The 26,030-nt window shown below is 37.2% G+C and overlaps 1 protein-coding gene across 2 annotated transcripts in view; it reads left to right on the plus strand.

Moving 5' to 3' along the window:
• The window catches only part of VCL (vinculin), a 65,907-nt gene that overhangs the window by 37,589 nt on the left and 2,288 nt on the right, over positions 1 to 26,030 (plus strand). Inside the window, exons 7-21 of one of the 2 annotated variants that reach the window (XM_050899445.1) lie at positions 4,619 to 4,709; positions 5,969 to 6,116; positions 8,510 to 8,663; positions 9,675 to 9,850; positions 11,032 to 11,222; positions 13,891 to 14,090; positions 14,595 to 14,723; positions 15,754 to 15,903; positions 16,514 to 16,622; positions 17,631 to 17,933; positions 18,524 to 18,648; positions 18,970 to 19,155; positions 22,071 to 22,280; positions 24,491 to 24,694; positions 25,322 to 25,426. In XM_050899445.1, coding sequence (XP_050755402.1) covers positions 4,619 to 4,709; positions 5,969 to 6,116; positions 8,510 to 8,663; positions 9,675 to 9,850; positions 11,032 to 11,222; positions 13,891 to 14,090; positions 14,595 to 14,723; positions 15,754 to 15,903; positions 16,514 to 16,622; positions 17,631 to 17,933; positions 18,524 to 18,648; positions 18,970 to 19,155; positions 22,071 to 22,280; positions 24,491 to 24,694; positions 25,322 to 25,426 — 2,481 coding nt within the window. The remainder of the gene's footprint in view (positions 1 to 4,618; positions 4,710 to 5,968; positions 6,117 to 8,509; positions 8,664 to 9,674; positions 9,851 to 11,031; positions 11,223 to 13,890; positions 14,091 to 14,594; positions 14,724 to 15,753; positions 15,904 to 16,513; positions 16,623 to 17,630; positions 17,934 to 18,523; positions 18,649 to 18,969; positions 19,156 to 22,070; positions 22,281 to 24,490; positions 24,695 to 25,321; positions 25,427 to 26,030) is intronic. The other variant, XM_050899446.1, reaches the window with a different exon arrangement.

The raw sequence follows: 26,030 nt of genomic DNA on the forward strand, positions 1-26,030 counted from the left end.
TTTTATTTGTGTGCCAGCTGTGACACCATACTTATGTATATGCACATGGAAGTTTTAAAAGTATCTTAATAGCTCTGTCTAGCTATATGTAGAATTGGCTGTCACTAAGAGAATGGTAATTGCAAGCTGAACTGCATTAAGACTGTCTTTCTGAGTCTGATTAGAGTTAGCCCAAGATTTTAGAGCACATTCTTGCTAAATGCTTTTGTGTTAATTTATGTTACTAGTCTCTGTAGCTACAAATAAAGGGTCTACTCATGCAGGAACAAGCTTTCTGCATGCCCAGAAAGCTTTATTAAATCAGGAATTTTGTCCATTCCATAGTCTTTCACCAGCAGCCTTCCTTCAGTTCAAATGGTTCATGTCCTTCAAGTCTAGGCCTAAAACTTCAGTCTTGTATGTGCATTTTTTCAATTCAGTTTTATTTTTGGATTTAAGCATTCCTGTATCTTATGAAATACAAATACAGTTTTATTTTACACAACAAATTCAGAAATTTTTGTGGTACAAAAAAATGACTGTTGCAAAAAGTTGCCAGTTTAGCCTTAGGAAATTCTTACTCCTCTTGCTAACAAGGCAGATTAATAAAGGATTTTATTAAGAAGATAGTTGGTGTACTAACAGTACTTCCAAATGGAAAATATTGGTCATTATGTGTAATGCATAAATATGTTGTGTGGACTAGTATAATCAAAGTATCATTCTGTTCTGAGTTGAGAACTTCTTAATTGTATTTTGTTTTTGAATTAAGGTATGCTGACAATTTGGAACTGTAGCACTGGGCGTTAACCAAACTGTTATGACAAAGAATTTGACTTGAAAAATGCAGTGGGATGAAGAAGCAGGAACTAGTTTGCTAATGGCCACCTATTACAGACCTTTTCCTGTATTTGCATATATATCTAACGGTTGACTTACTCATTATTTTTCTGGGAGGGAGATGGCGGAGCTCTTTAATTCTACTTGAGATTTCTGTTGCATGCATTTTGTGCCCGGCAGTCAAGGGAAAGATATTTTCCCCATGCTTTTCTGGAGCAAAGTAAGGTGTGTTTGGGGATGCACAGCCTTGAATTTTCACCTGTTTAGTACATGCTATTGTTGATGTTGGAGTTTATTTTATGTTTATTGTTCTATCTTGAATTATTTATACATTGAAGTATCACAAAATCCACCTAGAGACAGTGGAGAATGAACAAGTGTATGGAACCAGAGTTGTACGCTTTTTTGTAAACTGTTTTGTTGGTCTTTCTAGACTCTGAAATGCACATTACTCTTACTGGATTGCAATAATCTCTGCTTGCACCAACACTGGATTTTTTTAAAAATAGTATGCTGATTTAGAATTGAAATACTGAGCAAATACTGATCTCTGGCAAAATCTTGGGGGGAAAAAAAAATTCTGTATTAATTTCTTCCATTCATAGCTTTGTACGTTTTTTTTCTTGAACTTTTCATTTTACAGAGGAGTTTAGCTTTCTTTTGTATATTCTTAGTGTTTATTTTTAAATAAACTTGAAGTAATACTCAATTCAAACATCTTCCATTTCCATAGAAATGGAGGGAGTTAAAAGTTGTAGGAAGCTGAGAAGTGTCTGGTATCTTGCAGGATTGAACCCTGGATGGTGACTAGCTTAGTCAGAAGGCTGGCTTTGCCTATTTCCTTCAACATTGCCTTCTTTGGTAATGAAATGCAGATATTGCTAGACTAGGCCACTTTACTGAGTCAGAGGTTGTGTTTTATATTCAACAAGGGATTGTGTAGGATTTATTTTGCTCCTTTTCAAAGCAGTGCCAATACAACCTGCTCCATGAATAATCTCAAAATTCTTGGTAGTGGCAGAAGTGATGCATAAAGGTATTTTGAATAAGTGCTCATTTGCTTTAGGAACTGATTTGCAAAAAGCTAACTTGCTCTTTTCCCTTCAATGTTGCCCTAGTTGTTTAACTTAACTTGTTTATCTCTTCTGAAAAGGTAATAGTGCTGCTTTTGTCAATGAAATTCCTTTTGCCAACAGGGGAACTGTAGGGAGAGGAGGGAAAGAATCCTTTTTTGCTGATAAAACTACCCTATATGAAACTTTTTTGTAGGATAGGTGTAGGATTTTTTCTTTTCTTGCTTGAAACCGATATTCTGCTGGCAAATCCGAAAGAGTAACATTTTAAATGTATTTAGCTGTTTAGGAAGGAACAAGGCACTTAAACAGCTCCAGAAATCGGGAGTATCAAGACACTTTCAAGCAGTAAGACCTTGAGCAAGTTGCTTTGTTTTGTTTAAATTGAGTATTTCTACTTTTGTCTTCCTGCTTAATAGCCTGCATTGGTGGATAAGTCCAGACATTTCAGGATTGCTACACCTTTGTTCCTTGCCAAGTATCTGACACCAGACACAGCTGTGGCAGAAACAAAAGTGCAGTACCAGCAAACCTAGTTAAGGATGTGTTTTAATTTCCTATTTAAAAATTACTCATCTCATTGCAATGAAAACTTCTTATCAGGCAAAAGCTGAGAGGGATTCCTTGCTGTGGCAGTCTGAGTTGTGAAGATGGGAAATCTGTCCTTTAAGAGCAATTGTCCTGGAACATTTTGACTGCTACACTAGGATTTCACCAGATTTTTTTAAATAGGAAAAGGGGACAGCATTTTGCAAACATAAGTGCAGACCCACACAGGATAGCAAGATTTACACTGCAGAGCAATCCAGTTATATAGCCTTCGTGTGATAGGACAGATGGATCCTGTTATTGCTTGGGCAGTGCTAGCAATTACAAAATCATCAGTGTAAAAGCTAAAGTACCCTTGATTTTGTCCCCTGATATAAGACTTTAGATTCAGAGGCTGCTATATAGTTTTGCTGAAACTGCAACTCTGCAGGCAGCTGAGACAACACAAAAGCCTGTGTTAGTAAAAAGGGAGGGGCAAAGACAGTTTTCCCAACACTCTCCTTTTCTCAGCCATCCCACACCTATGGTCTCATCAACACACTAAGCAACATCTGTTGCCTTTTAAAAAATTCAGTTAGTTCTTTGTTTCAAATTATTTCTGGGTAGACAGGCCTGCAGAAGGCCATTCATTCCAAACTAAAGTAGCTTCAGCCCATATATAAAACAACAGAAAACTGTAACACCTACCTTTATAGCTAGTAAGGTTTTTATATACATTTGAATACTTAAGTGATTATTTACTTGTCTCTTACCGTATATTAAATGCACGATTCTCAAGCTGTAGAGAAGATGACTTTTAAAAGAATGTGCCCACGTCCCACCCCTAGCTGCATATTCTACCCTTTTGAAGTTTTTTCAAACAGGTCCTGACCTATGCTCTGAGACCCAGTTTGTAGATTTGAGAACCAATCATCCAGGTGAAAATGATTCTGGTTTTGGTGCGCTCTCTCAGGCTGTGATTCAAGAGCCCTTAAAAATACCCAGCAGAGTGTTGCATGACCTTTTAGAAAGTTGGTTGCTGAATTATATTACAGCACCTTATGAATAGCTGACAGACCAACATGCCTGAATAAAAATGCCAAAATGTTTGCAGTGATGGATCTTTGAGACTAAGCATGCAGAATGAACAACTCCACAAAAACGTGGCAGTTCTTTAGTGTTGTCAGGATATCACATGCTGTACCAGATACTGATCGTTGATGCTGGTAGGCTCCTCCTCATAAGAGTTGGACATGGACAATCCAATTCAGTTAATGCAAGAGCCAGGCTTCTTTTCATCATCTGTATACTAATTATGGGATGTTAGATGCATTTCAAATTATTTCCATGACATGTGTGGTAAAAAGCTGTTTTGGCTTTTCCCCAACTTTCTACTTAAGGTACTCGTTACTCTTTTCACTGCCTTTCCATTTGTGTAAGATAGAAAACTTCTGGCCTCTAGTGGAGAGATGACACGTGAACAATTAACAGAAGATGCAGAGAAATGAGAAAGTGGATGGTTTTATATCCTCTAGTCAAAGGGGTGTTGGATAATAGCAGCATAATAGTCAAAGAAGCAGCTTCTCTGATGCTCCTGGCAGAGGAGTTCTGAGTTTAAAACAACCACATGTGAATACATGTATTTGTCTCCTAAAACATTAGACTCCATATTTGAGAATTCCAGGAATTAGCTGCCAGTCCATTTTTCTGCAAACAGCAGCTGTTTGACTTTAAGCAGCAGAGCAGGTGAAAAATGCAGATGTGTAGCCTCTTACACTGAAGTAGGTAGTAAAATTCACTGGCCAATTTCCATTTTTTAAAAGTTTACTCTAATCTCGTTGTTGCAATGTTTCTGTGTGCCCTGATGTACATGAAGGAAAAAAATGGAACTAACTCCAAGATCTGTACTTATTAGAGCTCTGACTTTAGAAATTAAAACACTAGTACATAAAGGAACAGAAAAATCACTAAAATTGCATGCATATTTTCTGCATTTTGAGTGAAATGAAAATGTTTGTCTTAATTGGAAAGAAGTGATTATGACCTGCTAGTTTGAAAATGGGTTTTGAGCTGCTTATATGGGTGTGTTTCTGTAAGTAGACTCTGCTTTATAGAATTTCTGTCTGCTTTGGCTGTGTTGACTATTTGTGCTTTGATTTTTTTTTGAGAATCATTTTGGTGGTTTCTCTTTTGTAAAGGACACTGAAGCCATGAAAAGAGCTTTAGCCTTAATAGATTCAAAGATGAACCAGGCAAAAGGCTGGCTGAGAGATCCAAATGCACCTCCAGGTAATATTTAAAAAAAAAATAACAGCACAAAGTATTTTGATTTTTAAAGGTCTGAATAATTCTGTTGTTTAAGACGAAATTGCCTTTAAGCATTAATAACCCATACATAGTGGATAATTCTGAAGGAGCCTGTATTTATTCCCTTCTGTAGATACTGGGGATTGAACAAGTTGTGTCTAAGGACCTGGAAAGCTTTGCTTCTTTTCAGTTGTCTAAATATTATTTATACTCTGTATAGCATACATGGATTTTCTTTGCACTCCACTAGTAAAACCAAAAACCCATAAATTGCATTGAACAGTATTTAACTGCAGTGGTTGCTAATACTTAAAATCCCTCCTTTTGTATTTTCAAATTTGTAGAACTTTAGATTTGCCTAACAGAATCTCTTTAAGCGTTTTTCTTTCAGTCTTGACATACAATTTTTAATGTGAAAATCTACCATAAATACTGTAACTACAGTTACCTTTACTTATATAAAGGTTTTGCCTTTGTATGCATCTTTAAAGCAAATAAAACTGGATAGATGCCTATTTCATTTGGACTTTGAAAGACCTTATCTGCAAGACTTCCTCTGAAATTGAAGCCAAAATAATACAGTTGTAAAAGTTGGAAGTGAATTGTTGTTATCTGTGGAGCTGCTGCTTATACTACTTCTGACCTCATTCCCCTTGCCACACTCAATTCCAGAAACCTCAAAGTTATTTTCAAAGCCTTCTGTCATTGACACTGACAATTAATGAAATAAACTATTAAAAATTCAGTAGCTGAGGACAAATGCAGAGATAATTGTAGAACTTACTGCAAATCAGATTTTACTGGGTGTGTTACTTATGGGATCAGAGTGGGTTGCAAGTAAAAGGAATGTTGTTCTTGCATCTTCTTTAGCCAAAATCAAGTCAGATTTGCAACTGGCTGAAGTTAAGCCTACGTGAATTTTGCCATGTTGCTCTTCCCCTTCTCAGCCTGAATTACAGATTCTATAGATGAAGTATTTATAGAAATTAAGCTATGGTAACAATGATTAAATTACTTGAAATACACAGCACATGATGTACATTAAGGTTATACTATATTGTTTCAGAAATACTGTCCCATTATAATTACCACATTTGGTGTATATCTCATAGTTTTTGATAAATGTATTTTCATGGCTGAACCTAATGCAGTTAATGTGGTGGGACATGATGAGACTAGCAGTTTACTCATACATGTCAAGGAATGTCTTGTTTGTTTTACTAACTGACTCTGCATCTTAGGGGATGCTGGTGAGCAAGCAATAAGGCAGATCCTTGATGAAGCTGGAAAAGCAGGAGAACTGTGTGCAGGCAAAGAACGCAGAGAGATTCTGGGAACATGCAAAACGCTGGGCCAGATGACTGATCAACTGGCTGATCTCCGAGCTAGGTAAATCTATTACTTTTAATGGACAGTTTTCCAGTACTACTAAAATAGTTTTTCTGAACTTGCAGTTGTGTCACTTCGTAACCTGTAGGAGAGCGGGCCAGTAGCTGCATTTTGCCTTTTTTACTTCACTCTCTTCTGATAAGAATAATATGTTTTAATATGTGAAATCTTAATTATATAACTTGATAAGCAAAATTGTTCAGGTAGATAATTCAGAGTTTGTTTAATATCAAACACGTAACCTTCCTCCGAATTAGGCAGAAATGAAATTTTAAATTCTACTGTTAAGTCTGCTCTCCAAAGAGGATATACCCCAATGACTGTAAGATACATGAATATTCTAGTTTTTAGGTGTTTATTGGGATGTTAGACTACAAGCAGTACTTGTTGAAGTTGTTTATCAGTCACTGATAAATTCTGCTGAACTTCATGTGCATTTCTTGCTTAGAGTTTTATCTAACCAGAGCCCTTTATCCGTTTTCTGCCTCCTCATTAGAAAATGGTTATTCTTTCACAATGGTGTTTTGAATTTAAAGGATTTTGGTTTTAGGCAGCAGATGAGTCTCTTAAATTTACTATATTTTTTGATGTTAGGTACTATGGCCTTTTGTTCTTTTGCCAGAAAGTAGAAAGTATGATATTCCTTTGTAAAGGCATAAAGATGATGAGCTAAGAAATAATTATTCCATGTAGTTTGAACACTATAACCAAGTTTCCTTTGAATATAAGGAATTTTTCAGCTGCTTATCAATGTAGTAAATCATTAAGCTAGAGTGCTCTAATATTGGTTTCTTTATTTTGTTGTAACACTCCTCCCCACCCCCCAAAAATACCACACCTGAAAACCCCAGAAAGGTATTCATTGTGATCTGTTAGGGATACAGGTAATGGTTTCATGGTATAATATTTTCTCCTAAATGTGAATGTATCTTTCAAATTGTCAAAAAAAGCAATACAAGTTAGGATTTGTTTTATTTAAAAAAAAAAAAAAAAAAAAAGATTCTAGGTAAAATAAGTGCCTCTTCTGACTTAAGGCCCTAGTGAAGTGCAGGAAGTGAGCAAATCCAAATTTTTTGGAGAACTGTGTTTTGAGTTACCTTAAGAACAACTTCCTTGCCATCACTTTAAATCCATAGACTACCAGGCTCTGAAGTGTTGCAATGATATGTACACAAGCTTGGAATATTTCTATATCTTATTTCCATGAAGAGTTGTTAGTTTGCTATATAAAGGCTAAAAAGACCAAAATTCAGAAATATTGGTTATATTGTCATTAAAGTGACATATATTAGCTATAATAGTGGTAGTGGATGAGAAGCTGGTTTTAGTTTATCTTCACTTGGATTTCCAGTTGATTGACCTGAGAGAATGTAAGAGCTTCTTTGTACCAGTTTTTGCACAGAGTGTTAGAAATTAGGCTAAACTCTTACTCTTCTTGTAAAGCAGCTTTGTATTGTGTGAAATTTTTGGAGGTGGAGGAAGAGACAGGATCAAGATTTACTAACAAATGAGTTAATTTATATGCTGGTTTAATGCGTAATAACTTCAACTCAGCTTGTGAGAAATAAGGTATAAAGAAATGTATCTTGAGACTCTGGCCCGACTGTGTAAATACACCTTAGCATCTCAGTAGCATGCTTGTCATCCTTCCCTTACTATGGTCTATTTAAAGTTAGTAGTTTGATAAAGTTAACATACTTAACCTGACTACTGGAAAGCTTTTTATTTTGGAATGGAGTATGAGATTTCTTTTTAATGCAAAACTAATGTTCTCAGGCATATGTATTTGAAGTAATCTTTCTATCTAACTTTTAACTCCTAAGCATTTGAACAAACAGTAGTAGTGCTGCAAATTGTTTTCTAAAGTCCTGTAAATTTGTATTGCTAGCATCCTTTTCACCATTTTAAGAAGTCTTACCAATAGCCCGTAACCTTTAATCTACTTTGTCAACATGACTGAGGCAACTAGGACATCTTATTTTCACTTACAGACTTGCTGTCCTCACTTAGATATGGTGAGACATAACTCCTGCAGGTTCTGACTTGCAGCCATCTATAAATGAGGAGATAACAGGCCTTGCCCTTGGTACTTGAATGGAACTGTATGCTCAAATAGCCTTACTTTGCGACACTTAAAATGTTCATTCTTCTGAGGATGCTAAGTGTCAAATTCTGGAAAGGGGAAAATATGCTCTTAGTTTTAAACTCTTCTTCTTGTGGTGTTCCTCCTCAGTTATTTGTTTTCCCGGGGGTGGGCGGGAATCTGATTAAATACTGTATCTCTTGCAATAATTGCTGGGAATGCTCATAAACAGTTTTTGTTGCCTCTTCATTAGAAAAGAGCTTTGTTCAATCCTGAGCTGAATCTGTGATGCTCTTTTTGTCTTGGACAGAGGACAGGGTGCTACACCCATGGCTATGCAGAAAGCACAGCAGGTGTCACAAGGTCTGGATTTGCTCACTGCAAAAGTGGAGAATGCAGCCCGCAAGTTGGAGGCCATGACAAACTCAAAGCAGGCAATTGCTAAGAAGATTGATGCTGCTCAGGTACCACTAGTGATTTAATAAATGCTGCAGAACATGATTACATTACTGCTGTTAGAGCTGTTATACTGAACTGTTGTAGTTGTTTCCAAACACAGCACAGTTACTTGTTAGGAAGAACACATGGGGGATACTTGCTTTTACAAAGAAAAATCTTAGATTCAGTAATTTACAGAGTGCTGTGAATTTTGCTACAGCTTATGACGCTTTTTTCATAATTTTTTTAGCATTGCTAAGAATTTCAAGGTTATGAAATTAAAATGAGGAAGCACCCTAAATTTTGTCATAAACTGATCTTATTAAAGGAAAGAGTAGAGGAGTTTGACTGCACAGGTTTATCTGTGGGTAAAACCAGAGCCCTTTCCTTGGGCTCTGTTTTGGGAGTGGAGTTCAGGATTTAGAACTTCATATTCATGACAAAAGCAAAACAATGTTAATGAAACTACTTTTTCTTTTAGTTGATACTTTATTTTTGTAACTCTTAACCTCCCTCAATAGTCAGCCTATTACCCAGTGATGATGATGGTCATCAAATAATGAACCTTCTATATATACCTTATCTAAATGTGTGTATGTGTATATAATATATAAAATATACATTAATATTATATGCATATTGAATGAGACGATAATGAGACTTTTTAGGAAGAGCTCTGTAAAGAGTGCCACGCTGTGCACAAGAGCATCTGTTTTCATTTTTTTCTGAAAGCCAGATCATGAGTCTCTACAGCCACTAGTTATATTTTACTTCTGAAAATACTGTTGGCAAATGTTGGGGAGAGGGAGAATGTAAAATCTTTGGGTAGATTTCATCTAGTTTGACATCTTTTTCAAAACAGAAAATCTGCCAGACAATAGAACAATTTAATGGTATCTAATAAATAGAAATTGCTTTTGAAAAGTATTTTCTGTTAAAGTTTTGAAAGCTGTATTGGTATTTCTTTTTGTTTAAAAGTGTCTATAGAAATAGTATTACTGTTTATCTTCACTCGTACACAACTTCTTTCTGTTAAGAATTGGCTTGCGGATCCTAATGGGGGCAGTGAAGGAGAAGAACATATTCGGGGAATTATGGCTGAAGCAAGGAAAGTTGCAGAACTATGTGAGGAGCCTAAAGAAAGAGATGATATCCTTCGTTCCTTGGGGGAAATCTCTGCTTTGACAGCTAAGCTGTCAGATCTGCGACGACAGTACGTATTAGTTTTATCACCATTAATTTATTTGAATGACTTTCATTTGCAGTTCAAAGTGCTGAGCAAAATCAGAATATTGATGATTAATTGGGGAATATATTTTCCTCCAAGAACTGGGAATGGAAATCTTATACTTCTGAGTTTCTATCCTGCATTTAGTAAAAATTGAATGCAAAGAATTGTTCAGTTCCGGGGGGTGGGGGGGGGAAGCTAACTTCTTAACATCCTTTAAAAAATGTAATTTATAAAATATGGTATCCTTTTTAATGCTTCAACCTAATGATTTCTATCCCAAAGCCCAACTTGCACTATCTTCCTCAAAAAAAAAAAAAGTAACTAGACTTGTATTACCTAGGAAATATTTTCTTTCTACTGCTTATGGAATATTTGACAGACAAACCGAAGCCAAAAGTGGGCTCCTTTGTACTGCCAAAGCACTTCAAAGGAACGAGATAATGTGAAATTCAAGTTTGTTTATACAGACAAATGTCATCACTGTTTTTTGCTAAGCAGTTTACTAAATGGCAAGGTGGAATATCTACCACTTCAATCAGTGTCAGTGTTCTAAGCTGTAACTGCAAACTATATAAAAGATAAGACTTTCAGAAATGATATTTCTATATCAGTTTTGCAAAGAGGATGCTTGAGAATGGAAGTGGAGAAACAGTTATTGTATAAACTGTGATCTTCATCTATGGCCAGTTGCAATATGGAGATAAATATTTTTTCTTTCTTCATCAGTTAGACTCTAATCACGTTTTTCTTGAGATTTAGCTGCTGGTGGTCTTAATGTGCTACCTCTTTTCAATTTGATATATAGCCTTGGGTCTGTTGCTGCTTACTTTTCTGCTTGTAATCTGTATGGCATTATTGCAGTTGCTCATAAGACAGCCATGAGTAGGGGAAATCAAAGTCATACATCAGTATTATCAATGACAGTACCATGCCTTCCCCCACCTCATTGCTGTGTTGAACATATGTAATACCCAGGTACCACAGCAGAGAAGTGTGAGGTGGGTATTTATAGATGACAGATCTGCATTATTTGCTCTGAGACTCAAGTGTCAAATTTAACCTTATTTAAAAAGATGAAGTACCTTTCATTTTGTCTTCCTGCTAAATTTGGGACTAGCTGTAAATGATCTTTATATGACTATATTTTTTTTTTTAATCCTTAGTGGGAAAGGTGACTCTCCTGAGGCCCGTGCGTTGGCTAAGCAAATAGCAACATCACTTCAGAATTTACAGTCCAAAACAAACAGGGCTGTAGCAAATACTAGGCCAGTTAAAGCAGCTGTCCATTTGGAGGGCAAGATTGAGCAAGCTCAAAGGTGGATAGACAATCCAACAGTTGCTGATCGAGGAGTAGGTAAGTGTTTCCGTGTGCTCTTCCCCCCACAGTTTTATGGTTAAACTTGTTAGTAATTTTTATGACTGAAACGACTGTTCCTGAGATGCTGAGGATGCATGGAATCTCTTCACTGATGTGGAGACTTGCAGTTTGTGGCTGGAGATTTATAGCCAAGTCCTGGCTGCAATATTATTGAATCAAGCTGGCCCATGATTCTTTGTCTTCTGGAAAGAGCAACTTTGGCGAAGAATAGGAGAACGTGTGCTGTAGAACAGACAAACTTTAGACTGCTCCTTGCTCTTATCAAGCAAATATAGTATCTTGAATTTGAATTTATACCTACTCCAGCAAATTGAGTAATTAAGTCCTTCAGAGAGCAGAAAAACATTCATAAACCCGACCTAAAAATATCACTTCTTGTATGGTTTCTGGGTTATCTGAGGAGAATGCTACTTAATCAAAGAGAAAGGTGATCTGAGAATCCAAGCATGCTATCAGCGAGCATATAATTATGGTTCAGGAGCTGCTCTACTGGGAGCTTAGTGTAGACCATTTCTGAAATTTCCTGTTTAGCTGCTGCTGATGCTATCGCAAGTAGGTGGATGAAGCTTGAAAACTGGATACAGTAGTTTTTTCCATAGCAGTTAAGTCTGGGCAGTGCAACTGATAATGATGGGTGGAAACATGCCTTATAAGAAGTAGTATAACTGCAAACCTTTAATACGTCTTTCTCACACCTTTCCCTGTCTGTCAGGATAACTTCTGTTGTGTGAATAACCAATGACAGATCCTTGAATTAAAGATTTAGTGATGTTGATAGGTTGGACACTGGTGAAGTGCAAATTTATATGCAATAGTGGAGCTCCATGTTTTGACACTTTCTGATGAGCAAATTGCACACAGAATGAGATGACCAAGAAGGTAGATAGGTCTCATGAGATGTTTCGGCAGTGGCTTAAAACCTTCCTAATTTTGATGTTTCTCTTGAACATAGTAACCTGTGAGGTGGTTGGCTCAAAAAAGCACAAAACCTAAACTTAATTTTTATTCTTTTTAATTGAAAAGAAACAAAGGTAACTTAAATCCCGAAGTCTGTAAGTGCCTAGTTAATCATGAGGCTTGCATACATACTGAAAGCTTGCTGAAGGAACTGAAGTTTCTCAACACTGCATATATACTACAGAATTTAATCAATTACTGGAGTAATACATATGACAAAAATGTGTGTAGAGATGCAAGATGTGGCATGTCCCGTAACTTTAATGTTTCTGGTTTAATAAAAAAATTCTAGTTGTAACATGATGTCATTGTACAATTTTTTCATTTAGATGTCTTTCACTTGCATTGGCACTTGGCAGGGTGCTTATAGGAAACGTATATTAAGAATATAAATCAGGTATGTGCTCTCTTCAGTCTGGACAGCACTTAGGGTAGAATTTGGCCTGATATTTTCAGTGTTACGATAATGTGAAAATACTTCAGTGTTGTCTGCAGTAGTAATGACAATGTCACAAGTAACTCTGTGTGTTTGCAGTTATCCCAGGGTAGTGCTTCAACACAAACTGAATTTTGAAGTAACAAGGCAGAATATGTATTTTATTTTATAAACACGTGAGTCACTTCAGTGGTGTTAGCTGCTACAAATATTTACATGCAGTCATATTATGAATTATCCTAGCTAAGCGATGGCTAAAGTAATTGTAATTGGCAGATACAAAGTAGGCAAGATGTATTGAAATACTGAACTGGTGTGGGAACTGTACTTGCTTGGCTGCACTTATGCAAAACAACAATTAAAAAACATTTTGGAACATTCCAACAGCACCAAACTTAGCTACACTAATAAGCTTTCTAAAATGATGGTGACAGTGCTGAGTGATTCTTGGATAGTCAGGTCCTGTGACAACTTCCATCTAAGTAATTATGAACTTGGATTACTTGTGTGTTAACATTGGCTTAAAATGATTCTTCAGTAGGTCTTTAAAGGACTTAATATACGATGACTTCTTTTAAAAGAATACTATTGTATTATTGAAAGAACAGAGGAGCATATTCTTGTGAAAGAACAGGAAGCTTCTGTAAGTGACTGAAGGAAATCACCCACGCTAAAAATAAATTTTTTACAGAAAAACTCTAGACACACTGTGGAGGCTTTGTAAGGTGGTTCTTCGTGTGTGTCGTCCCCCCCATCCCGGACACTTGACACTTCTTACCCATGATTTCTGGAATCCTGGGAGAGGGTATTCTGCTCTTTCATTTATGTTTTCTACTCGGCTTTTCTCCCCCTCTTCCTGCTCATCTTCTAGTGACTTGTAATGATGTGGAGATGAATTGCAGTACTTGGAATTTGCAAGTGCATTCTATTGGAGTCAACAGATTAGTTATGTAGGAATACCTGACAGCTGTAATGGTTAACTTCTGCCAGACCACCCTAGTTAAAAAAGACGCATCTCTAGCCACAGTTGCTGTAATAAGCAAAAAGAAACTGGTGAGAGTTGAATTCCTCTATGGGTTTGAACTGCAATTACTCAATGATAAACTGCAGAAGATCCTGTCCACTACCTGGAAAGGTGGTGTTAAGAACCCAAGAATTCTGAAGTGTCACTTACTTCATGGTGCATCTGATTTATGCTTTCAATTTTTTGTTCCACTGTATGTTAATGCAACCTGACTTCTTCCACTGTAGGCCAGGCAGCAATTCGGGGTCTGGTTGCAGAAGGTCGTCGTCTAGCCAATGTCATGATGGGACCTTATCGTCAAGACCTGCTTGCCAAATGTGACCGTGTAGACCAACTGGCTGCTCAGCTAGCTGACCTCGCCGCAAGAGGGGAGGGAGAATCTCCTCAGGCCAGGGCAATTGCTGCTCAGCTTCAGGACTCACTGAAGGTAAAGATCTGCTGTTGTGCAGTGAAACACATGATATGCTTAAGTATTTGCACTCCTCTGATAAAGTGCTTGTGTGTGGGAGGCATCAATAAAAACAAAAGTGCAGCAAAAACCTGTTGGTTTAGCTGAGATGCTTACAGCAAACTTTCTACAAAAGCCTTGATATCATGCCGTAGGGATTAATTCCAAAGGAACAATTTAGAAGTAAAATTGAAGTCTCATTTTAAAAGAAAATGGTATGCTAGCATTGCAGATTTGAGCATTGCAAATCAAATCGTGCTGTTCATAGCTTCTGATGCTGCTTCAAGGAGTGGTATGTAAGCTTCTTGTATTTCAAATTACGTAAAAAAGTGATTCATTGATCACACTTTTAAGATCATTTTATCTTAATGGCTGCCATTGTAATGGGCTTTTTTTTTTGCAAGAAGAGGTTTTATGGGATTTGAATCCCTACAAACTTAATATTCCTGTATCATATGCTAATAACTTTCCTTTTTTTTTAAGGATCTTAAAACACGGATGCAAGAGGCAATGACCCAGGAGGTTTCTGATGTTTTTAGTGACACCACAACTCCTATTAAATTGTTAGCAGTAGCAGCCACTGCTCCCTCTGATGCTCCCAATAGAGATGAGGCAAGTATACCCAGGCGGTCTTTTTCCCATGTGAAGCTTCAGTTGTTGTTTAATTTTACGTGAATCAGTATTTTGAAAAATTAATCAGTATTTTGAAAAATGAGTTGGTATTCTTTTCTCAAGCTTGTGATACATGCTTATTAATTCTGACAGCATAATGATTGCCATGCAAATCTCTCTGGACTCTTGGAGATTGTGAATAGTGCCGTATACCCCTGGAAACTGTATTGTCGCTGACTTCAGTAAATGGCAAAGACTTCTCCCTGTGATGTTCGTACCACGTTGCCTTCAGCATGCTAAAAGTTCTTGTGCAAAAAGCACTGACACACTAGTTAGTGGATTGTATATCAACATTATATAAGCTGATTAAAATAGTCAAATTCATGCCAAGATTGATCAACAGATTTAACCTGTTCTCTTGCTGGATAATGTTTCCTGTACTTCAAAGCTACGGGCTGCATATGAAGTATCTAAAACTCTGTGTCTGGCAGCTCTGTTTGGCTAGTTGATTTGAACATGATCAAAATGATTCCCAAGGCCTTGGGGAATTTAGCTTTGACAGGATAGCTTCTTGTCAAAGTATTCTGTGCTTTGAATAACTAAGGAATGTGGAAGGAGGGAATTTTTTTCCAATGTGAAGCTTCAGTTTTTAGGGTAAAACCCCATATTTTCCAACTATAGTTATTTTTGGATTATGGGTTTGGAGATTAATCTCTGAATGAAAATAGTTTTAACACAGTATTTGTTACAGCAGTAGTCATCAGGAATTAGTGTACTTAATACCTCAAAGCTATAAAGTGTAGTAGTATCCTTTGTTGCCCAAATGAGTTAGTAAAGAAGAAAGTCCAGTAATGTAAAGATTAAAAAAATAAACCAGTTTCAAAGCTTTTGTGTCCTCTTGCATCCTCTCAGGAGATGAATTAAGTTTGGATATTATGAAAGTGTCTCTGGTGTTTGACACTTTGAAGAAATTGTGTATTCTATTAGGGAAGTTAGGCTTTCTTAATGGTTTTTCTCTTCTGACAAATAGGTGTTTGATGAAAGAGCAGCAAACTTTGAAAACCATGCTGCTAGACTGGGAGCTACAGCAGAAAAAGCAGCTGCAGTTGGGACTGCAAATAAAACTACTGTGGAGGGCATTCAGGCAACAGTGAAATCAGCAAGGGAACTGACCCCACAGGTTTGCTTCCTTAGTCTCGAAGGGCTATTAAAAGGGCTGGGGATGACTTCTGTGGGATTTTCTTTATGCTTCTGTTCTCAGAGAAAGATGTTAATACCAGCAAGGAACATAGTGCTGACCCTCTTAAAAGTGGAATGGCAAATATTTGTGTATATGATACCAAGTAGAACAAACTGATTACATGACATGTCTTACTCTTCAACTTTTGGACAGAAGTGTTAGTGACTTAACCTTGAAAAAAAAATTACTTTGAGGCTTAGTAAAATATGTAAGTGGAAAAAATGTTCTTTAATGAATTTTTTTTCCAAATTAAACTTCCATCTGAAATTTTGGTAGTGTAATAACTATTGTACTTTAGTGCTTTCAAGAAGTGTTTTTAAGATATATTAGCATGTAATTGAAGTTCCAGAAAAAAAAGTCTTTGTGTCAACAAATTCCAGAAGCATTGTAAATCTTCCAAGCAGCTAGATGTTGAACTAGAATTAATGAACTAGTATTCCGAATGAGGAGCTACACATACAGTCCTGAAAAAACAAATGCATTTTCAAGAATATGTGTGATGTTGTTATATACTGATACTTCCATAATTAAAAATGTTTACCGTTGGCAGGTAGTATCAGCTGCTCGTATCCTCCTGAGAAATCCTGGAAATCAAGCTGCTTATGAACATTTTGAGACCATGAAAAACCAATGGATTGATAATGTAGAAAAAATGACAGGTAAAGTAGGAATTTCTGTTGAAGATTATACTTGTGGCTAACTAGCTAGTATAGATTTTTTTCCCCATTCTGTTTGGATTGATAAAACATGCATAAGAGTAATGACTGATTAAAAATAAATTAAGAGAAGTGGGAATGTGCTCTCTGACTGCAGAAATATGTATATGTTACAGCATGAACAAAATAGCCCACTTCATATGTGTTAATCTTGAGCTGCAGGGGAGCAAATTTGGCTTTAGTTCTTTTGTGGGAAAAACAGAATACCATTACTTTTTATTGTGATTGCTATTCTAGCAGTGTATCACTGTAGCAACTCGAGGTTTTTTTTTCTGCGTAATCTTGGCATGTTGAATGAGGACAGATAATTAAGTGGAGGTAAGAAAGCATGTTCAAAATGATCTAACAGCTTGAAGAAAGCAATGAATAAAACAAAGCTACTGATCTACTGAATCTTGCTGAGACACTTAAATGTTTCAGCCCTTCCGAAGTGCAGATCCTTTGCACTGGTCTGCTAATCTCGTGACTGTATACTGCCTCCTTCTCCATCCCCATAATTAAATTGTGGGTATTTTAAATCTTACTGCCTTGTCACTATATATCACCCTTAAGTAAAAGCACAGCCAGAGAGATATTTCCTTTTGAATGAATGGAAGAAGTACAAAAAGCACTGAATATGCTTAAAGAAATTTGGTGAGAGGAAGGAATCTCTGCTGCATATACTGTGTAAGCCAGTTCTTGACTCAAGCAACATTCCACAGTAGATGAGTAGGAGCTTGGGATGTCATTAGTGGGAGCAAGCTTGACCACGGTTACTGTGATAGAGGTACCACATAATCAGAAGTAAAACTACAGTAATACATTTGGTCTGATTTCCATGCCCCCTTCTGCCCCTCCCCACCCCCCTGTTTGGAAATACTTACTTTTCTGGTTGCGAACAGTCTCTGGAATACCAAATATCCCTTTCCACAGATGAAACTAGAATAGTAATGTGTTTAACTCTTATTCTAGGGTTGGTGGATGAAGCCATTGATACTAAATCTCTGTTGGATGCATCAGAAGAGGCTATTAAGAAAGATCTTGATAAATGTAAAGTTGCGATGGCCAACATTCAACCTCAGATGCTGGTAGCTGGTGCCACGAGCATTGCTAGACGAGCAAACCGCATCCTACTGGTAGCAAAACGGGAGGTTGAAAATTCAGAAGACCCTAAATTCCGGGAGGCTGTTAAAGCAGCCTCTGATGAGCTAAGCAAAACTATATCACCGATGGTAATGGATGCTAAAGCTGTGGCAGGAAACATTTCTGATCCTGGTAAGGATTCAGTCAGCTGATTTCAAATGTGTTTTTTTTATTGGCTGAAGATGATGTGAAGTAGTGTTCATTTTGTCTTGTACAGCTGTGTCTCCCCTTTTATGCAAATATTGTGTACACTTAAATTCCAGAATGGTGAAATTAAGGTCACACCACTAACTGCTGAATCCTGCTCTTTTAAAATGCAATCGAAGACCTTTGGCATATTCAAGGGAAAAGGATTCAGCATTCTAGTTTATTATGTGATTTCATAATCTTTATTAGAAGTATTCGTTACGAGTTATCAGTAGTATTACTTTATATAAGAAAATACTACATAATTTCTTTTATTCTAAAAGTTGTTTTGGGAATTACTTTGGCTATTGATAGTGACTATTACTCAGCGTAGGCTTTATTTTATGCATGTTGCATATGACACATACTTCAAACATGCAAATCCACTGTGAACAATTTGGTAGTTTTTAAACACCTTTTTTTCACAGAGATAAGTGTACTTGGCACAGTATGTTACAGAAGTAATTTTCTGGGGTAGTGTTGCAGTTCTAAATATTACAGAATGCTATTAAACTGGTAATGGGATTTTTGTTCAGGTTTGCAGAAGAGTTTCTTGGATTCTGGATACAGAATTCTGGGAGCTGTGGCCAAAGTCAGAGAAGCCTTCCAGCCTCAGGAACCAGATTTTCCCCCTCCTCCTCCTGACCTTGAGCAGCTTCATGTAAGTGCAGCATATTTTGTAATACAATACACAGTTGTCACCGACATGTGGATTGCACACTGAAATTCCTTGAGTATATTTTTATTCCTTAGAAATAAAATGCATTGTCTGGCCAGCCATGCATACAGTAGTCTTAAGTCTAAAAAATACCAATCCAGCTTTCAAAAGAAGAGATTAAAACATGGTATTTCCTTTAAGAGGGTGCACTTGAAAAACTGGAGAAAGGCATGAGGTCATGCAATCATGTCTTGCTATGACACCATCCTTTACTCAATCTGTGTACTATTTCATTGCAATGAATGAGATTTTTGCCTTTCTTAGCTGACTGATGAGCTTGCTCCTCCAAAACCACCACTTCCAGAAGGTGAGGTTCCCCCGCCCAGACCACCACCACCTGAAGAAAAGGACGAAGAGTTCCCAGAGCAGAAAGCAGGAGAAGCTATTAATCAGCCCATGATGATGGCTGCTAGGCAGTTGCATGATGAAGCCCGGAAATGGTCTAGCAAGGTAAGGAGTTATGTGACTTGTGCTAAAAGGAATAATTTTTTTTTTTAGGATCAGTGTGTTTGGTCCAAAGTCAGTTGTCTCAATGACAGAGAAAGTCTTTTATAGACCAAATAGTAAAAACACTGCCGTAGGAGGAATTAGAAACCTTTTCAAGTTCAGAGTGAACTAGGGTCAACTGTTCTAATACTCAGAATTGCTAGAATGCTTTATTAACATGCCTCTGTGAACACAAATATGCCTTGTATGCTAAGCTGTTTGTGATCCTTGATGCTAGTATTGCCTAGAGAGCCACTAATACTTATGCCTTTCTAGGCTGACAAGCTGATTGCTATATTTAAGTGACTTTGAAAAGTCTGTATGGATGTTGCAGATGCCAGCTGCAGGAATCATGAGCTGGTTTCTCTTAATTCTGGAAGGAGCCGCAAGTTACTTTGCAGTTAATCTGGTGCGTTTATGATTGGAAAAGTGACCATATATAGATAGCCTGGTGTCATTCTTTTTTGTAGTGAGTCACACTCGCTATCAAGGCCAAAATCCTTCATTTCCTTATCATTTCAGTGCTATGACAAAGCAGTGTGAACTTGTCAGTCTTATAAATGCTAACACAAATTTTTCGCTTTCCCTGTTTTTTCCCCAAAGAGCTACATTTTTCCTCCGGCAGCAACTGAGTAAGAACTTCTGAGATTTAGGCTTCTGCAGGTATAAATTAAAAGTCAGAATTTGGCTTTTAAAATCTCCACTTTTTTTCCTCCACCAAATTAGAAGGTGAATGAGAAGATAAACTTGAATAGCTTACAGAATCAACTTCAGTGCTTTGTGCTTAAGGAACATCTGTTTTGGAAGTACAGATAAAATACAAAAGAAGTCTTGCAAATCTGTTTGAGTGTCTCTTCCATAAAATGAAAAGCTCTATTTTCCCCATACTTCTGGGTATACCAAATACATATTTATATTAAAGGGATAGTACTGGAATGTATTAGTCATCTCAGAAGGTAGTTTGGAGACCAAAAGCCTTAATTTCAGCCTCCTAAAAGTGTTTTGATGTTTGAATCCCAAAATGGGTAACTTAACAATACACAGTAGGTAATAAAATGCTTTTACTATATACATACTAAATTACCTATATATACTATATACATTCTAAATTAAATAGTGCAGCTGTTAAAGTATTTATCAAAGCCAAGCAGCAGACCTTAAAACTCCTTGCTGATTATGAAAGAGCTCTAAGCTTAGCGTCTTTAGATTATAAAACACTATTTTCATTGCTGTTTCTTTAATTTGAGACCAACAAACCAGTTAGCCTAGCATTTGTCCTTCTTTGCAGTTCCCTTTTAGCAACAAGAGTACAGTTATTCTGACAGTATGTTTTGGGGGAAGAAATTTTCAAACATTTTTGTAGTCTTTGAAGTCACTTATTGGGTGGAAGAGGGATTGATGGACAGTGCTACTGAGGAATATGTGTTAGACCGGGAAAGATAGAAATATAAGGTCTTGCTCATACTAAATCACAATAGACTGTGTGTCAACTGTCTTCTGCTTTTTTGCCCAATTACATTAGTCTACTGGTACTTTACCGTGTGTTATGCTTATGGGGAGGTGAACAAGTACTTAGTCTTTTAAAAATGTTGATAACATTCTTCATTCTTGTAAGATTTAAAATTTTTTTTTTTCTCCTTTACAAAAACTCCTATTCACTGAGTGGATTCTGGGCTTTTATGTAGTCCATTTTTCTCATGGAGCACAAACCGAACACTGTCTATTGCTTTAGCTTTCCCCCTCATTTGGATAAATCACAGAATGAGGGATATTTGGAAACTTTTCATTAGATTAAGACTTACATTGAAGTTGTCTTTGAAGATGAGTTGATTTGGCAGTATATAGAAGTTACAACTTCCTTCCAAAACTTCTGTGTGTTTTTGTTGGTATAGATGTTTTTTCTATAAAAGGCCATATCTTAAGCAAAACACAGTTGAAAATGCATAGTTTTTGGTAAGGGTAATTTGGCTTTTATCACACTTGACTTCAGTCAACGAAATACAGTTAGTAAACTTGTAGAATATTTTTGTATTGAAATGCTGCTGTATTATAAATGCCTGTATTGTTATACCACTTACCTCTTCCTTGTGATCTACCCTAACACAATATATTTGCTTGAATCCTCTTTTTTTTTGAAGGTAATGGATACAACATATTGTGGCAAAACAGTATCATATGCTTCATAATCCTCTTATTCTACTAATTCTGTTTCAGTCTTTTTTAAGTAGTGTAATATTCACAGCATTCATAACATTCAGTATCACCTCCTCTTTTCATAACCTGGTTTTGTTCTTTTTCATGTTATCTGTGGTACTTCAGTACTCACTTCAACAGTGTGTCCTGTCCCACCTTTTTTTTTTTTACTCTACAGCAAGCAGTGTCAGTGGTTTTTCTGTGATCCTGCTGCTATCTCTTCTTCTCACATATATGTGAACGGGCTTCCATAAAAAACTTTCTATCTGCACAAATACCACAGTCATCAGCTGCTGTGCCTGCTTCTATGCAGTCAAAACAGCTTTCATTGAAACAACAAATCCATTCATTTCACCATTGTCTTGCCAGAAAAATGTTGTTCTGCAAGTTAGCCTCTGTCTGTAGAAGCTGTATGCTCAGATGAAAAATGTTGCTGCATCTTTGAATTGTAACTTCTTAATATTTTTGGTAACTTCAGTTCACAGGTGAAATGTTTGTTTCCTTCTGCTAATCTTGTATTCCTTCCCCTCCTCCCTCTGACCTGATCCTAGAGCTGCCTTGTCAGATCCTGAGAGACCAAGAGGATGTTTTGGTCACTAAAACAGCTCAGTTCATGCTCTTCTACCAAATTCTGCTTCTTGTACTAACTGTCCCCTGTTTCTCCACCCTTGCTGCCACCTGCAAAGCCTGCTGTGACTCTGATTAATGAAGCGGCTGAGGCTGGTGTAGATATAGATGAGGAGGATGATGCAGATGTTGAATTCACTCTCCCCTCTGACATTGAAGATGATTACGAGCCTGAGCTGCTGTTAATGCCAACCAATCAGCCTGTTAACCAGCCCATTCTGGCTGCTGCTCAGTCTCTACATCGGGAAGCAACCAAGTGGTCTAGTAAGGTACTCCTGAGTCTCCCCGGGGACTGATCCGTGTGCATCCAGCCATTTGGAACGCTGACACATTTGCATCACTCTTGATCCCTGCTGGGCCCCGCCATTCTGAATGAATAAGTGTGTCTGCACTTCATTTTAAGGACTGAGAGTGGCTTCACAAGTTTGCTAGATCTGTTTGTCAGTGCCGGATTGAAGCTTGATTTGGGTCACTTATTAATATTCAAAGGCTTCCTCTCCCTTTGCATCTGCCTGTTCTTCTTTGTTATGGCAGTTTTCAAATTGTAATAGGGGTTGTCTTCCATCTCCCCCTGTTCTTTTTTCCATTCATTTGGGCTACCTGGGAAGCCATGGTTAATGGTTTCTTAATGACTTCCAGATACAACAGAGTATACAGCGTTCAAGAAGTCATTTAACGTGTCTATTGTGCTTTGCCTCCATTGATGCCATCAATTAAAATACCTTCCAACAAGGAATGGCTTTGTACGGCAGTGTTGATCGAAGAGGACTGACTGTCTGCTGGCTTGCACTTGGCTGTATTGCAAATGCTGGTCTTAAGAGAATTCTTTTATGAAGAAGCTGCACTGAATGCTGTTAGCTGCTGAATTGAGATTGTGTTTATATGAAACCAGTGGAAATCTAACATGAGGTTCAGACATTCACAAGTAGCCTGTCTCTTCTGTCTAAGCACAAGTGTTTGCAAGACTGGTCACTTTTTATAGCATGCTGCAAAAAATAAGGTTGGTGTCCCATAACAAACAAAGATTAGGGGGGTGTGTGTATGTGTGTGTGTGTATATTTACATAGATAGATATACTAAACTATTTTAATAAAAAGGGCTTTAAAAATGTTCTTGTCCTTTTCAGATTCTGATGCTTGGATAACTTGTTAGAGGGCTTCATAAATGACACTGGTCATAATTTCTTGATCCTCCTATGTGAAAACATGGAAAAACTTTGTGTTATGTCATTTGCATCCTAACTGGTTATACTAGCAAACTGTTCAGCTATTAGGTCACGGTAACAAATAGTTCAGCTTTTTGTGTCACCTGTATCTGTAAAATATCTGGGATATCTTCTTGAATTTGCTAGTAGTGAGTTATGGAAGTATGTGCACAGGGATAAAGAATACATTTGCTAAGTTGGGTTCTCGCTGTGTACTCTTTGCTCTGAACTTCATTGGTCATTAACTGTGGAATTATACTGGGGAAAGAGTGCTAATACTTAAACTCACTCTGCTAACATTTCATCCACACAATAGGAATGCTTCATGGCACCAAATAGTTCACTTTTGTCTAACAACTTTGTCTATAAAGGCGAATCTAAATATACTAACAGACTACTAACAATTGATCATCTAGGTCTTCTTTTTCTTGCACTAGGTTTCTCTCTGGAACAGTGTATAAGAAATAGTTTTGCCTTGGTCATACTTAATTCACATGTTTCAAATATTTCTCAGAAGTATTTCTGTGACTGTAATTTTGATGTACAAGAAATCTGGATTTTAATGTAAGAAATATCACTAGATTATCTTTTGAACTATCACGTTCTTCTCTCCTGGAAGCTTTATTTCAAAGGGGGAGATTTTGTCAAAAAGGAAGACTTATTTTCGAGGAATAACTTAAAAAAAAAAAAAAAGTAACAGTTGCATCTCATTTCCACATTACCTGTGACAAAAGTTTTGTATGTTACAAATTCTCTTCCATTTATCCTTTAGCATTATAGCAGCATAGCTGATGCTTTTAACAACTTCAGTTTCAGATGCCACTGAAAATTTTATGCTCAACTGTTATGACTACGCTATTTAACTTAATTAGTGCTATTTGGTTTAACAAGCTATTTAGCACACTTTTTTAATTAAAAAAATAGCCTTTTTTGGGACATCTGGAATTTCAAATGCTAATAACATGCTTTATCTTAAAACCTAGCCAGCAGAGCAGTAACTCTCATTCCATGGACAAACTAACACTTCTCTTTACCACTTCTTTTCCAGTTTTGAAGTGAACTTTTTTCCTGAGTGTTAGGAAGAAAAATGTCAGAAACATATAATTAGTACAGATCTTCCCTGTTCCTTGAAGAAACCTCTCCTGTGTTCACAAATGGTTCTTCCATCCTTAACTTCTTGAAAGGGTTGCTACCAAAACGTAGACTGCCATTCAGTTGTGACTTCTGTGAAGCTTCTGTCCTGGCATGAACACTAACTCATGTTGTTCTCTTCAGGGTAATGACATCATTGCTGCTGCTAAACGAATGGCGCTGCTAATGGCAGAGATGTCGCGCCTGGTGAGAGGAGGTAGCGGAAACAAGCGTGCCCTTATTCAGTGTGCAAAGGATATTGCTAAGGCATCAGATGAAGTCACTCGATTAGCCAAAGAGGTGGCAAAGCAGTGCACTGACAAGCGCATTAGAACAAACCTCTTGCAGGTAATGAGTTAACTTGTAAATGCTTCGAATACTTTCTTTCTCTGTTCCTCTCTTAGTGTGAGTGAGGACAGGAGTTGTGGCAGTAAATCATGTGTATCTTTCCTTGGCTTGTAAAGTTTTGTCAAGTTCTATGTCTGGTTTTAGATCCCATGGTCATGTATATTCTGTAAAGTCAGGATCTGTTTACAGGTGAGTGGAAGATGCCAGTGTCCAAAGAGGTTTTGAAAAATACTGTGCTATGAACACTGGTCTGTCCTAAGCCTGCATTGCTTTGTATTTCATCTCCTCATTCCTTTGTATCAAAGAATAGTAGCAGAAATATAACACTCCTTAGTTTTTCAGTCTCAGCCAAATATACATCGTCCCATTCATAACCAAGCAGACCCTTGAGGAATATCTGGAGGAAAGGAAAAATGTTGGCTCCATCCCAAAAATTCCCAAAGCAAGTAAAATAAGATTCAAGTATGCTACCAATATTTGTCAGAAAGTCTTGAAGGTTATAAGATCCCCTCTATGCTTATTCCTTCTCTAATAGTAAAACAAAATCAAAAAGTTTATCTGAAAAAACAATAGATGATGTATTGGTTCAGTTTACAATGCGAAGTGGTTTTTATCCCCATTCCTTAGGTCTGTGAGCGAATCCCAACTATCAGTACACAACTGAAAATTCTCTCCACTGTCAAAGCTACCATGCTGGGCAGAACTAATATCAGTGATGAAGAGTCGGAACAGGTAAGAGGTGTAGAAATTGATGGTAGTGTGGAATTCTTGATCAGTTTCATGGGGAAAAATATACAACATGTAATATCAGATGTGTTCTGGGAACTCAACGTTTGGAAGCTTACCTCAGCTGTTTAGTGAAGATAATTTTAGTATAGCACCTTGGTTTCTGGCTCAAAAGCTGCAGTTGACTAGAGGAACATCAGTCCTTCCCAAGCCAAAAAGCTACTCTGGTTCAATTTTTTACATGAACAGCTTGTTTATCTCCTTGATTTAACAGTAAAAAGCGAGCTAACAAAGAACTTGCTTCTGCAAATCGAGCAGGTTTGACATCGGCGGAGTAGTAGCACCCTCTGGTGGATTGCCGTGAAAATAGTTCTTCTCCAACAACATCTTCAGTACTGGCAGTTCTGTTAGCTTCCCGATGCATGTTTTCAGTTGAAGTCCTGCAGTTTTGGCTTCTGAGAGAGATTATTCTACTCTGCGACACTAAGCTTTTATTCAGATTTTGCACAAATATACAGTGAGAAATGGGAAAGTCTTGGGTTTGAGTCAGGATAACACTTGCCGGTTTCCAGAGGCTAGTTGTTTCGTTTACTTTTTCATAGTTTAAGTC

The sequence above is a fragment of the Gymnogyps californianus genome, chromosome 6, assembly GCF_018139145.2.
Source record: "Gymnogyps californianus isolate 813 chromosome 6, ASM1813914v2, whole genome shotgun sequence".
Taxonomy (NCBI): domain Eukaryota; kingdom Metazoa; phylum Chordata; class Aves; order Accipitriformes; family Cathartidae; genus Gymnogyps; species Gymnogyps californianus.